This window comes from Nycticebus coucang, chromosome 8 (genome assembly GCF_027406575.1).
Source record: "Nycticebus coucang isolate mNycCou1 chromosome 8, mNycCou1.pri, whole genome shotgun sequence".
Classification (NCBI taxonomy): Eukaryota; Metazoa; Chordata; class Mammalia; order Primates; family Lorisidae; genus Nycticebus; species Nycticebus coucang.
In genome coordinates, this window is record NC_069787.1 from 103,135,699 (window position 1) to 103,148,664 (window position 12,966).

The 12,966-nt window shown below is 43.0% G+C and overlaps 1 protein-coding gene across 1 annotated transcript in view; it reads left to right on the top strand.

The window, feature by feature from the left end:
• Positions 1-789: 789 nt before the first annotated feature.
• The window catches only part of PCCB (propionyl-CoA carboxylase subunit beta), an 88,497-nt gene continuing 76,320 nt past the window's right edge, over positions 790-12,966 (top strand). Inside the window, exons 1-3 of the mRNA XM_053598527.1 lie at positions 790-1,036; positions 9,810-9,929; positions 10,944-11,012. Coding sequence (XP_053454502.1) covers positions 854-1,036; positions 9,810-9,929; positions 10,944-11,012 — 372 coding nt within the window. The 5' untranslated portion in view covers positions 790-853. The remainder of the gene's footprint in view (positions 1,037-9,809; positions 9,930-10,943; positions 11,013-12,966) is intronic.

Genomic DNA, 12,966 nt, shown 5'->3' on the forward strand with positions numbered 1-12,966 from the left:
GGACCAGTTAAACGACAACTGCAACAAAAAATAGCGGGGCGTTGTGACAGGCCCCTGTAGTCCCAGCTACTCGGGAGGCTGAGGCAAGAAAATCGCTTAAGCCCAAGAGTTTGAGGTTGTTGTGATCTGTGACGCCACAGCATTCTACGGAGGGCGACACTGTGAGACTCTGTGTCAAAAAACAAGAACAAATTAAAGTACAAAAGACAAACAAAATAAGTGAATAAAAATAAAATTGTTCTATAAAATTTGGATTCAGTCAAAAGGCTGCACTTAGGGACCTAGAAGGCCATATGTAGCCTTAAGGCTGTAAGTTCCCCACCCTGGTCTAAGTGGCCAGCAAAAAGCAAGGACATGGCCCAGCGCTGTAGCACAGTGGATACAGCACCAGCCACATACACCAAGGCTGGCAGGTTCGAACCTGTCCCGGGCCAGCTAAACAATAAAGACAACAACAAAAAAATAGCTGGGCACAGCAGCTACTTGGGAGGCTGAGGCAAGAGAATCGCTTAAGCCCAAGAGTTTGAGGTTGCTGTGAGCTGTGACGCTCGGCACTCTACTGAGGACGACATAGTGAGACTGTCTCAAAAAAAAAAAAACAAGGACAGTGTCCCTTTTTCTGCAGCCAGGCAGGCACAAGGACAGTCCTCAGGAAGGTCCCACTGTTTTTCTTTGCGTGACACCACAGCGTAGCCTCAACCCACGAACTCCCTCTCATCTCTAACTTTCAGGCACAATCCGCAGTCCGGGCCTAGGCTACTTGCGTCCGCCAACGCTGCGCAGGCGCCCTGCCCACCCTTTACACACATGCGTACTGAGGCGCGCTGGTTGGGGGCGTGCAGGTAGATCGAAAATGGCGGCAGCAATGCGGGTGGCGGTAGCTGGGGCAAGGCTCAACGTTCTAGTAAGCGGTCTCCGCACCATGGTCCGCAGCCTTTGCAGCCAGCCTGTGTCCATTAACGAACGGATCGAGAACAAGCGCCACACCGCGCTCTTGGGTGGAGGCCAACGCCGCATCGACGCGCAGCATAAGCGAGTGAGTCCTGAGGGTCCGGCTTGAGTCCCGCCCCCAGGCTCGCGCGACCTATCACGGCGTGTCCGGAGCCCGGCGCCTGAGGTGCCCCAGCCAATCCGTGCGATGCCGGGGGCGAGAGGGCGAGAATGCTCACCTTGAGAACCTGAGGCCTTTGGAGTGGAGGCGGGTGAAGGAGAATAAGCACCTTTGTGCCTTGTTGCCCACTGCTTTCCCCTAGGAATTTAGAAGGACCTGTCTGGTCAACGGGCGACTTACTACTTAACAAACTTTTGTGCAAGTTATTTAATGTCTAGGGGTCAGTTTATCATAAACAGAAGAGAGTAATAATTCTTCCCTCACAAGCTTATTGTTGGAATAGAGATAGCGAAGCAACGCTAGGTACTCAGTAAAAAAGATGTGCTTATTCTTTTGCCCCGTGAAAGAGTGGTGATAGTCCTTCATCATTCAAGCAGGAAAATCGAGGCAGGTGGCAGAGGAAGTAACGGGCAAGCTCACGTTAACCTGCGGTGGGGTGTGTGTGTGCTCGCGCGCGTGTGTGCAACTGTGGAACTTCCACCCGCAGAATGCCAACTCAGTCCCATTAGGATGTTAGCGTGCCTCGACCTGCTGGGTAGCAAAGGAAAGTGTTGTGTGGGAAGCTGATGGCCTTTCTGGGCGTGCACCGGCTAGGCTGTTCCGCTGTTTGGCTTCAGTGAGCAGCTACGGCACTGTCACCTGCCTCTCCTCGCAGCCGGCCTTCGGAGATAAGCTGGATGGGCCGTTTAGCAGCAGAGAAAACTGAGGGTTGGACAGGCGACCCTGGCCTTGAAACCAGGCTTGCCATGTGTCCCTGACTCGTAGGTGAATCTGGACTGATGTACTGGTCAAGTTAAATAACCGAAAAGAAGGTGGAGAAGCGAAATCCTTACGTGTGAAGGACACTCAGGCACAACTCACTAGTGCAGGGGAGGTGACTGGGTGGAGGGCTGGGGTCTTTAGTGAAGAAATTTGAACCTCCGTTTATTTACATGTAAATCAGGTGTTGATTTAGATATCATAAATTCCTATTTGGCAGGGATGAAGATGACAATTCCTTTTGATACTTGAGAGTGAAGTGCTAATTTGGTTGATGGTTTGTGGTGCCCAGAGTGCTTCCCTCCCTACCTTGGGGTGGCTCTGTCAGGAGAGGGGACTGCTAGACCATCCTCTAAAAAAGGCCTGTCAGTGCTGCTATGCACTTTCTATTGGGACATCTTGCACAATTCCTTCCTGAAACGTTGCCTGCACCCTTTCCCAGGCAGATCCCACTAGGTTTATATGCAGCCTCCAGAAGCTGCTTTTCTTTTGCTAAAGCTGATTTAGGAGGCAGACTTGATTTCATATCCCCTTCTTCTTCCCCTTTTAAACAATATTGGATGATTTCCATAGGATAGATTTCCCAGAACTGGAATTAGTGGGTCAAAAGTTATAAATGTTTTAAAAATTTTGTATGTGTACTGCTAAATTGCCTTCATAAAAGGTTATACTTTCCATAACAATTTATAGGACTGCCTGTTTGTTTTAACACAACCTCACTGGCTTTGGCTGCTTTCCTAAGGGGAAAAATAGCCAATCCGAGGGGTTTTTTTGTGGAGGGGGGGCAGGAGGGGGAGAGGGACACTGAGCTGGGGAATTTGACTTGGGCCTATGGCTTGGGAACCCAAACAATGAGGCGTTCTTTCTCTCTCTCTTTTTTTTTTATTGTTGGGGATTCATTGAGGGTACAATAAGCCAGGTTACACTAATTGCAATTGTTAGGTAAAGTCCCTCTTGCAATCATGTCTTGCCCCCATAAAGTGTGACACACACCAAGGCCCCACCCACCTCCCTCCTTCCCTCTTTCTGTTTCCCCTCCATAACCATAATTGTCATTAATTGTCCTCATATCAAAATTGAGTACATAGGATTCATGCTTCTCCATTCTTGTGATGCTTTACTAAGAATAATGTCTTCCACGTCCATCCAGGTTAATACGAAGGATGTAAAGTCTCCATTTTTTTTAACGGCTGAATAGTATTCCATGGTATACATATACCACAGCTTGTTAATCCATTCCTGGGTTGGTGGGCATTTAGGCTGTTTCCACATTTTGGCGATTATAAATTGAGCTGCAATAAACAGTCTAGTACAAGTGTCCTTATGATAAAAGGATTTCTTTCCTTCTGGGTAGATGCCCAGTAATGGGATTGCAGGATCAAATGGGAGGTCTAGCTTGAGTGCTTTGAGGTTTCTCCATACTTCCTTCCAGAAAGGTTGTACTAATTTGCAGTCCCACCAGCAGTGTAAAAGTGTTCCCTTCTCTCCACATCTACGCCAGCATCTGCAGTTTTGAGATTTTGTGATGTGGGCCATTCTCACTGGGGTTAGATGATATCTCAGGGTTGTTTTGATTTGCATTTCTCTAATATATAGAGATGATGAACATTTTTTCATGTGTTTGTTAGCCATTCGTCTGTCGTCTTTACAGAAAGTTCTATTCATGTCTCTTGCCCATTGATATAAGGGATTGTTGGCTTTTTTCATGTGGATTAATTTGAGTTCTCTATAGATCCTAGTTATCAAGCTTTTGTCTGATTGAAAATATGCAAATATCCTTTCCCATTGTGTAGGTTGTCTCTGCTTTGGTTATTGTCTCCTTAGCTGTACAGAAGCTTTTCAGTTTAATGAAGTCCCATTTGTTTATTTTTGTTGCTGTTGCAATTGCAGTCTTCTTCATGAAGTCTTTCCCCAGGCCAATATCTTCCAGTGTTTTTCCTATGCTTTCTTGGAGGATTTTTATTGTTTCATGCCTTAAGTTTAAGTCCTTTATCCATCTTGAATCAATTTTTGTGAGTGGGGAAAGGTGTGGGTCCAGTTTCAGTCTTTTACTTGTAGACATCCAGTTCTCCCAACACCATTTATTGAATGGGGAGTCTTTCCCCCAAGGCATGTTCTTGTTTGGTTTATCAAAGATTAGGTGGTTGTAAAATGTTAGTTTCATTTCTTGGTTTTCAATTCAATTCCAAGTGTCTATGTCTCTGTTTTTGTGCCAGTACCATGCTGTCTTGAGCACTATGGCTTTGTAGTACAGACTAAAATCTGGTATGCTGATGCCCCCAGCTTTATTTTTGTTCCAGAGAACTGCCTTAGCTATACGGGGTTTTTTCCCGTTCCATACAAAATGCAGAATCATTTTTTCCAAATCTTGAAAGTACGATGTTGGTATTTTGATAGGAATGGCATTGAATAGGTAGATTGCTTTGGGAAGTATAGACATTTTAACAATGTTGATTCTTCCCATCCATGAGCATGGTATGTTCTTCCATTTGTTAATATCCTCTGCTATTTCCTTTCTGAGGATTTCATAGTTTTCTTTATAGAGGTCCTTCACCTCCTTCGTTAGGTATATTCCTAGGTATTTCATTTTCTTTGAGACTATGGTGAAGGGAGTTGTGTCCTTAATTAGCTTCTCATCTTGACTGTTATTGGTGTACACAAAGGCTACTGACTTGTGGACATTGATTTTATATCCTGAAACATTACTGTATTTTTTGATGACTTCTAGGAGTCTTGTGGTTGAGTCTTTGGGGTTCTCTAAGTATAAGATCATGTCGTCAGCAAAGAGGGAGAGTTTGACCTCCTCTGCTCCCATTTGGATTCCCTTCATTTCCTTGTCTTGCCTAATTGTATTGGCTAGAACTTCCAGCACTACGTTGAATAGTAAAGGTGACAGAGGACAACCTTGTCTGGTTCCAGTTCTAAGAGAAAAAGCTTTCAGTTTTACTCCATTCAGTAAAATATTGGCTGTGGGTTTGTCATAGATAGCTTCAATCAGTTTTAGAAATGTGCCACCTATGCCTATACTCTTCAGTATTCTAATTAGAAAAGGATGCTGGATTTTATCAAATGCTTTTTCTGCATCTATTGAGAGGATCATGTGATCTTTATTTTTGCCTCTGTTAATATGGTGGATAACGTTTATAGACTTGCGTATGTTAACCCAGCCTTGCATCCCTGGGATGAAGCCTACTTGATCATGATGAATGACTTTTTTGATGATAAGCTGTAATCTATTGGCTAGGATTTTGTTGAGAATTTTTGCGTCTATGTTCATGAGTGAGATTGGTCTGAAATTCTCCTTTTTGTTTGGGTCTTTTCCTGGTTTTGGTATCAGGGTGATGTTTGCTTCATAGAATGTGTTGGGGAAGATTCCTTCTTCCTCAATTTTTTGGAATCATTTCTGCAGTACAGGAATAAGCTCTTCCTTGAAGGTTTGGTAGAATTCTGGAGTGAAGCCATCTGGACCAGGGCATTTTTTGGTTGGAAGATTTTTTATTGTTTCTTTGATCTCAGTGCTTGAAATTGGTCTGTTCAGAAGCTCTATTTCTTCCTGGCTGAGTCTAGGGAGAGGGTGTGATTCCAAATATTTATCCATTTCCTTCACATTGTCAAATTTCTGGGCATAGAGTTTCTGGTAGTATTCAGAGATGATCTCTTGTATCTCTGTGGGATCAGTTCTTATTTCCCCTTTATCGTTTCTGATTGAGGTTATTAGAGATTTTACTTTTCTATTCCTCGTTAGTCTGGCCAATGGTTTATCTATTTTATTTATTTTTTCAAAAAACCCAACTCCTTGTTTCATTAATTTTCTGAATGATTCTTTTGTTTTCAATTTCATTGATCTCTTATTTGATTTTGGATATTTCTTTTCTTCTACTGAGTTTAGGCTTAGATTGTTCTTCTTTTTCCAATTCCATAAGATCTCTTGTGAGATTGTTGATGTGCTCTCTTTCTGTTTTTTGAATGTAGGCATCTAAAGCGATGAATTTTCCTCTCAAAACTGCTTTTGCAGTATCCCACAGGTTTTGGTAGCTTGTGTCTTCATTGTTGTTATGCTCAAGGAAGTTAATGATTTCCTGTTTTATTTCTTCCTTCACCCATCTGTTATTCAACAGAAGATTGTTTAGTTTCCATGCCTTTGGGTGGGGTCGAGCATTTTTGTTAGAGTTGAGTTCCACCTTTAGTGCCTTATGGTCTGAGAAGATACAAGGTAAAATTTCTTTTTTTTTTTTTGTAGAGACAGAGTCTCACTTTATTGCCCTCGGTAGAGTGCCGTGGCCTCACACAGCTCACAGCGACCTCCAACTCCTGGGCTTAGGTGATTCTCCTGCCTCAGCCTCCCGAGTAGCTGGGACTACAGGCGCCCGCCACATCGCCTGGCTGTTTTTTTTGTTGCAGTTTGGCCGGGGCTGGGTTTGAACCCGCCACCCTCGGTATATGGGGCCGGTGCCCTGCTCACTGAGCCACAGGCGCCGCCCACAAGGTAAAATTTCAATTCTTTTGATTCTGTTGATATTTGTTTTGTGTCCCAGGATATGATCAATTTTGGAGAATGTTCCATGGGGTGATGAGAAGAATGTATATTCTTTATCTTTGGGATGGAGTGTTCTATATGCGTCTATCAAGCATAGTTGTTCTAGGGTCTCATTTAAGTCTCTTATATCCTTGTTTAATTTCTGTTTAGAGGATCTGTCCAGCTCTGTAAGAGGAGTGTTAAGGTCCCCTGTTATTATGGTATTATTAGATATCATATTGCTCAGACTGAGTAAGGTCTGTTTCAAGAATCTGGGAGCATTTAAATTGGGTGCATAGATATACAGAATTGAAATGTCTTCTTGTTGTATTTTTCCCTTGACCAATATAAAGTGACCATCTTTGTCTTTTTTGACTTTAGTTGCTTTAAATCCACATGTATCTGAAAATAAGATTGCAACTCCTCTTTTCTTCTGAATGCCATTTTCCTGAAAAATTGTCTTCCAACCCTTGACTCGGAGCTTTAATTTGTCTTTTGAAGCCAGGTGTGTTTCTTGCAGACAGCAAATGGATGGCTTGTGTTTTTTAATCCAGTCAACCAATCTATGTCTCTTCAGTGGGGAATTCAAGCCATTAACATTTATTGAGATAATTGATAAGTGTGGTTGTATTCTATTCGTCTTTTGTGAGAGTCCATTGCTTAGTTTTATCTTTTGCATCAGTGTGGAGGTTTGGTTCTGTCCTTTAATTTCTGAGTTCTTACTTTGCTGCTGATCCATTGTGGTGGTCAGTATGCAGAACAGGTTGAAGTATTTCCTGTAGAGCTGGTCTTGTGGCGAATTTCCTCAATGTTTGTATATCCGTAAATGATTTGATTTCTCCGTCAATTTTGAAGCTTAGCTTAGCAGGGTACAGAATTCTGGGCTGGAAATTGTTCTGTTTAAGTAGATTAAAGGTGGATGACCATTGTCTTCTTGCTTGGAAAGTTTCATTAGAGAAGTCTGCGGTCACTCTGATGGATTTGCCCCTGTAGGTCAACTGGCGCTTACTCCTGGCAGCTTGCAGAATCTTTTCTTTTGTCTTGACTTTGGACAGGTTCATCACAATGTGTCTTGGAGAAGCTCGGTTAGAGTTGAGGCGACCTGGGGTCCGATATCCCTCTGAAAGCAGTGTATCAGAATCTTTGGTGATATTTGGGAAATTTTCTTTTATAATATTCTCTAGTATGGCTTCCATTCCTCTGGGGCATTCTTCTTCCCCTTCTGGAATTCCTATAACTCGTATGTTGGAACGCTTCATAAAGTCCCATAATTCTGACAGTGAATGTTCTGCTTTCTCTCTCTTATTTTCTGCCTCTTTTACTATCTGAGTTATCTCAAAAACTTTGTCTTCTACCTCTGAAATTCTTTCTTCTGCATGGTCTAACCTGTTGCTGATACTTTCCATTCCATCTTTAAGTTCCCTGATTGACTGTTTCATTTCCTTCAGCTCTGCTATATCCTTTTTATATTCTTCATATTGTTCATCTCTTATTTGATTCTGTTTTTGGATTTCCTTTTCGTTATTTTCCACTTTATTAGCAGTTTCCTTCATTGTTTCCATCATTTCTTTCGTTGTTTTCAACATGTGTATTCTAAATTCCCTTTCTGTCATTCCTAACATTTCTGTATAGGTGGAATCCTCTGCAGTAGCTACCTCATGGTCCCTTGGCAGGGTTGTTCTGGACTGGTTCTTCATGTTGCCTGGGGTTTTCTGCTGATTCTTCCTCATGGGTGATTTCTTTTATCTGTTTCCTTGCCCTAATTTTCCTTTCACTTCCTCTTGCTCTTTAAGTTCTCGTGCCTGTGGAAGTTGCAGGCGGGTTTAGACGGATTGAACACACGTGACCACTTGCTGGTTTTCCACTGTTTTAGTCCTCCTCTTGGGGTCCAGAAGTCTCTCGCTGACTCCCTGTATCCTCTCAGGGGTGATGATAGGCAGATCCCACCAGCCAGAGATGCCTGGATTCCTATATCCCCAGACTCTCGGTGTCCAGATGCAAGGAAGCTGTTACTCGGCTGCCATCTTGCTCTGCCTCCTCTCTCTCTCTCTTTAAGACCACTCGCTACTGTGCAGTGGTGTCATCCCAGCTCACTGCAGCCTTGAACTCCTGGGCTCAAGTAATTCTCCTGCCTCAGCCTCCCAAGTAGGTGAGACCACAGGTGCCTGCCACAACTCCCAGCTATTTTTTGGTTGTAGTTTTCATTGCTGTATGGCGGGCCTGGGCTGGATTCGAACCCACCAGCTCTGGTGTATGTGGCTAGTGCCCTCGCTGCTAAGCTATAGGCGCTGAGCCAAGTTTTCCTATCTTTGATAGAGACATGGTGTCACTGTTGCTCAGGCTGGTCTTGAACTTCTGATCTCAAGCATCCTCCCGCCCCAGCTTCCCATAGTAGTAGGAGTGCACATATGAGCCACTGGTGGCTCTTGATAGTTTGAGGGCTCCAACCTTGTGTCCTCCAAGAACCCATTTTTTTTTCTCTTCTCAAGTGAGCTGTTCACTCTCATTCCCAATCCCTTTTTGCTCAGCTACTCCCTGTTATGAGGTCGGTTCTGTGTCATACCATCACTGTCAAGTATTATGTCCCCACGTAGGGCCCCTAATATAGGATAGTAGGAGGAAAAGGAAGGTGAGAGGGCAGAAGAACCAGGAAGTAGTTGTCCTTGGGAGCAGGAGGGTTGGACCCTGGTGAGGTATACTTCTGAAGGCTTTCCTAGAGTGAGCCTGTGAATTCATGAGTATATAGTCTCAGGTTCTTTACTAAGCCTGCTTCAGTTTCTTTCTTTCTTTTTTTTTTTTTTTTTGAGGCAGAGTCTCTCTATATTGCCCTTGGTAGAGTGCTGTGGTATCGCCGCTCACAACAACTTCAAACTCTTGGGCTTAAGCCATTCTCTTGCCTCTGCCTCCCAAGTAGCTGGGACTATAGGAGCCCACCACAACGCCCAACTATTTTTTTGTTGCAGTTATTTAGTTGGCCTGGACTGGGTTCGAACCTGCCACCCTCGGTGTATGTGGCTGGTGCCGTAACCACTGTGCTGCAGGTGCCGAGCCTGCTTCAATTTCTATTTCTTGCTTCTCCATTTTTTTCATGGCTCCTTAGGTCTTCAGCAAGTATTTGTGGAACTTGTTATCTTGTTTTGGAGTCAGTTCTTTATGCCTACTTCTTTCCACTTTGTCCTCCTCTTTCCTTATTTACTGTCCACAGTTGGGTGCTTCTAGAGTACCCTGACTGCTTTGATTGCCTTACCAGCTGAAGTCTACTAATAACCTTTGTCTGCCTTGGGTAGGTCAGACAAAATGAGGCTTTTGCATTTGGGTCAAGAGGCAAAACCTGTCTTCCTGGCCTTCCCATGAACACCCGTTTTTTTGGCTTACTAACTTTGTCTGTGATGACACCACTGAGTGATCTTTATTGCCTTTTAGGGAAAGCTAACGGCCAGGGAGCGGATCAGTCTCTTGCTGGACCCTGGCAGCTTTGTTGAGAGCGATATGTTCGTGGAACACAGATGTGCCGATTTTGGAATGGCTGCTGATAAAAATAAGGTATTTGTTCAAATGGTGGGGTGAACACGTTCCAGCTGTGGCCTACACACCAGGGTAGTGAACCTAAAGCTTTTCTCTGAAGTCCTGCAGAAGCACTACTGGGACCTCTAGATTCTTCCCTCGGCTTTGCCCAAAGATGGAATCTGTGGGGGCTGCTTGTACCCTTTGCCATGTGGCTCAGGGCTCTGTTTTGGCTTCAGAGTTTTTGCTAGTACAGACTGACAAACTGGGGTGAGGGATGAGAATATCTTTTAGTTGTAACATGAGTAAATTTTTTTTTTTTTTGAGACAGAGTCTCACTTTGTCGCCCTGGCATCAAATAGCTTTTAGTTGTATTCTGGTTTGTCTGGAAACCAGACACCAGGGACCCTAAAGACTGATCAGTTGCCTCTTTTGACACACTGTAAGTTTAGTCTTGGAGTTTTTGAGGTCAGAATCAACAACACTTCTTCCTTCAACTGGGTGCTATCTATGGGTGTGTGAAGTTCTTTGGACTCAGTGTTTAGTCCAATTTTCTTTAGCTCTGCATATCTGCCGTTTGTGATCAAAGATTTGTAAACTTGGCACCAAACCAGCTGGCTGCATTTGAGGCATTATGGGTCATGCAGTGATTACCAAGATTCCATGCAAAATACTGGGTTTGCCTTTTTAAGGTTTAGGGTGGGGGGGGATATTGCTTTGGGGAAGTGGCCATGTTTCTTTATATGTCCTCCTAATAAGCATTTGGTAGTGGTGGCTCTGTGTGTGGGGGGGTGTCTTGTGATTATTTTGCTTTTAGGAAGAAGGATGATGGCTAAGACTGCAGTACCCTTCATTTCTGTGGGTGAAGCGGTAACTCAGTGCTTGCTGTTGCAGAGCTCAGGAAGGAGGGATCTCTTCATGTTCCTTATTCATTTTGGATTTTAAGGAATTGGGGGTTTTGCTGGTTTTTATCTTTCATTAAGGGATAGATACCAAAATCATTAAAAGAAATATCTGTTTTTTTTTAACCTTTACTTTACATTTTTTTGTTAGTTTCCTGGAGACAGCGTGGTCACTGGAAGAGGCCGAATCAATGGAAGATTGGTTTATATCTTCAGTCAGGTATTTACTAACTGCAGCAAGCTGAACTTTCCTGGAGGACAGAGCCAGGAGCAGAATATTTGAGAAAAAAAAAACAGAAAAAAAAACAATCTTAAGGAATGAAAACTTGCTTGTAGTTTGGGCAGATGAAGGACTGACTTTGTTTTTAGTGCATATATCCAGAAGATTATACTTTTTTTTTTTTCCCCCCTTAGGAGGAAGAGTCCTTAGTCTGTTTGGATAGGATCACAGGACAGTAGGCTTGTACAAAGTTGTCTCAGAAACCAGGAGTATATTCTAAGTGAGTGAGATTCCTCCTAGCAGGGTGGGGGGCATCTGTGTCTAAGACAGTGTGTAAGACACACTGTGTAAGACAGATTCCTCCTAGCAGGGTGGGGGGCATCTGTGTCTAAGACAGTGTGTAAGATAGTGTGTAAGACATGACAGCACAGTGGATGCTGCCTCATGAAGAGGACTTGACTCAGAACCACGGGCCCTTGAACTTTGTGCTTTTGTGGAGGTGTTCAAACAAGTGTTGTCAGGCCATATCAAAACAGATATGGTTTTTCACACTGAAACTGTAGGAGAATGTCATAGGCAGAATCATTCCCCCTCCATATCCAAATCCTAATCCCTGGAATATGTGAATATCCTATCTTACATAGCAAAGAGGAATTAAGGTTGCTAATTAACTGACCATACAATAGAGAGATTAGTCTGGTTTATCCAGTTGGGCCCAGTATAATCACAAGGGTCCTTAAAAGTGGAAGAGGGAGACAGAGGAGTAGGTTAGAATGATACGATGTGAGGACTTTAGAGTAGCTGGCTTTGAAGATGGGGGAAAGGGACCATGAACAAAGGAATGTGAAGAGTCTCTAGAAGTTGGAAAAGACAAGAAAACACTTCTTGGGGCCTCCAGAAAGGAACATAGCCCTGCCAACCTTGATTTTAGCCCAGTGAGACCTGTGTAGGACTTTTAAACTATAGAACTGTAAGATAATAAGTTTGTGTTGTTTTAAGCCACTGAATTTGTGTTAATTTGTAATGGCAGTAATAAAAAACCAAAACAGAAAATATGTTGTATAGTATTTTGAATCTGACTATTTTTCCCTCTAAAGGTGAAAATATGTGTATGATCTAAAACGTGTAGTTCCTTTTACAGACTTAAAGTTACACAGCTTGTCTAGAAACCTAAAAGGTTTTCTGGGTTTGATATTAGAAGTTATGCTTGGTTAATGTTTAATTTGTTGCAGTTACACAGTATTCATTTACTGAATGAATTACTTTCAAAATGTTTTAAAACTGTTGTAAATTGGTATGCCAAATGCTGAGCTAGAAGGAATCATATCTGCTTTTTGCAGTTTATGAGAATTGGGCAAAAACTTGTACAGAAGGCAAAGATAGATAGAACAAAGAAAGTTATTGTTTTCTGGACATGATATTTGTCAAAAATTCATTGAACTGATGCTTTGGAGCACCTTTTATGCCCAGAGTGTAAGGTGGGAATGAGGAGGAGGTGGAGATGACTCAGATTGCAGAGTTCTTACCCTGACTAAGCTAATGATTTTATAGGCAGAATGGGATAGAACAGAAATGACTACTGTGTAAGGTAAGAGAGGTTCCAGGCAAATGCTGGGACTCTGGACAAGGGAAAATCACATCAGGTGTTGAGGAAAGCTCTAGGAAAAATGGAGTATTTGAAATAGGCCCTAAAGGATACCACGGGTGGGGAGTGATGAGTTAGCTTTTTTGTAATGATCTCCAAGATGATAGTATTTGTAGGTATTTTGTCTGGGGAGTGCTTGTTTTTCCAGAAAACAGTTCTCAGTCCTTGCCTGATAATTAGCTATTGGTGTCTTCTAGAAGGAGAGGAGGGAGGGGCCATCACTGGCTTATTCAGTGTAATCTCACCTGCTTTCAGCCTTACTCTGCCTTCTTTTAAAAAGGCTAGTGATTGTGAGTCCAGAGCCCTTCT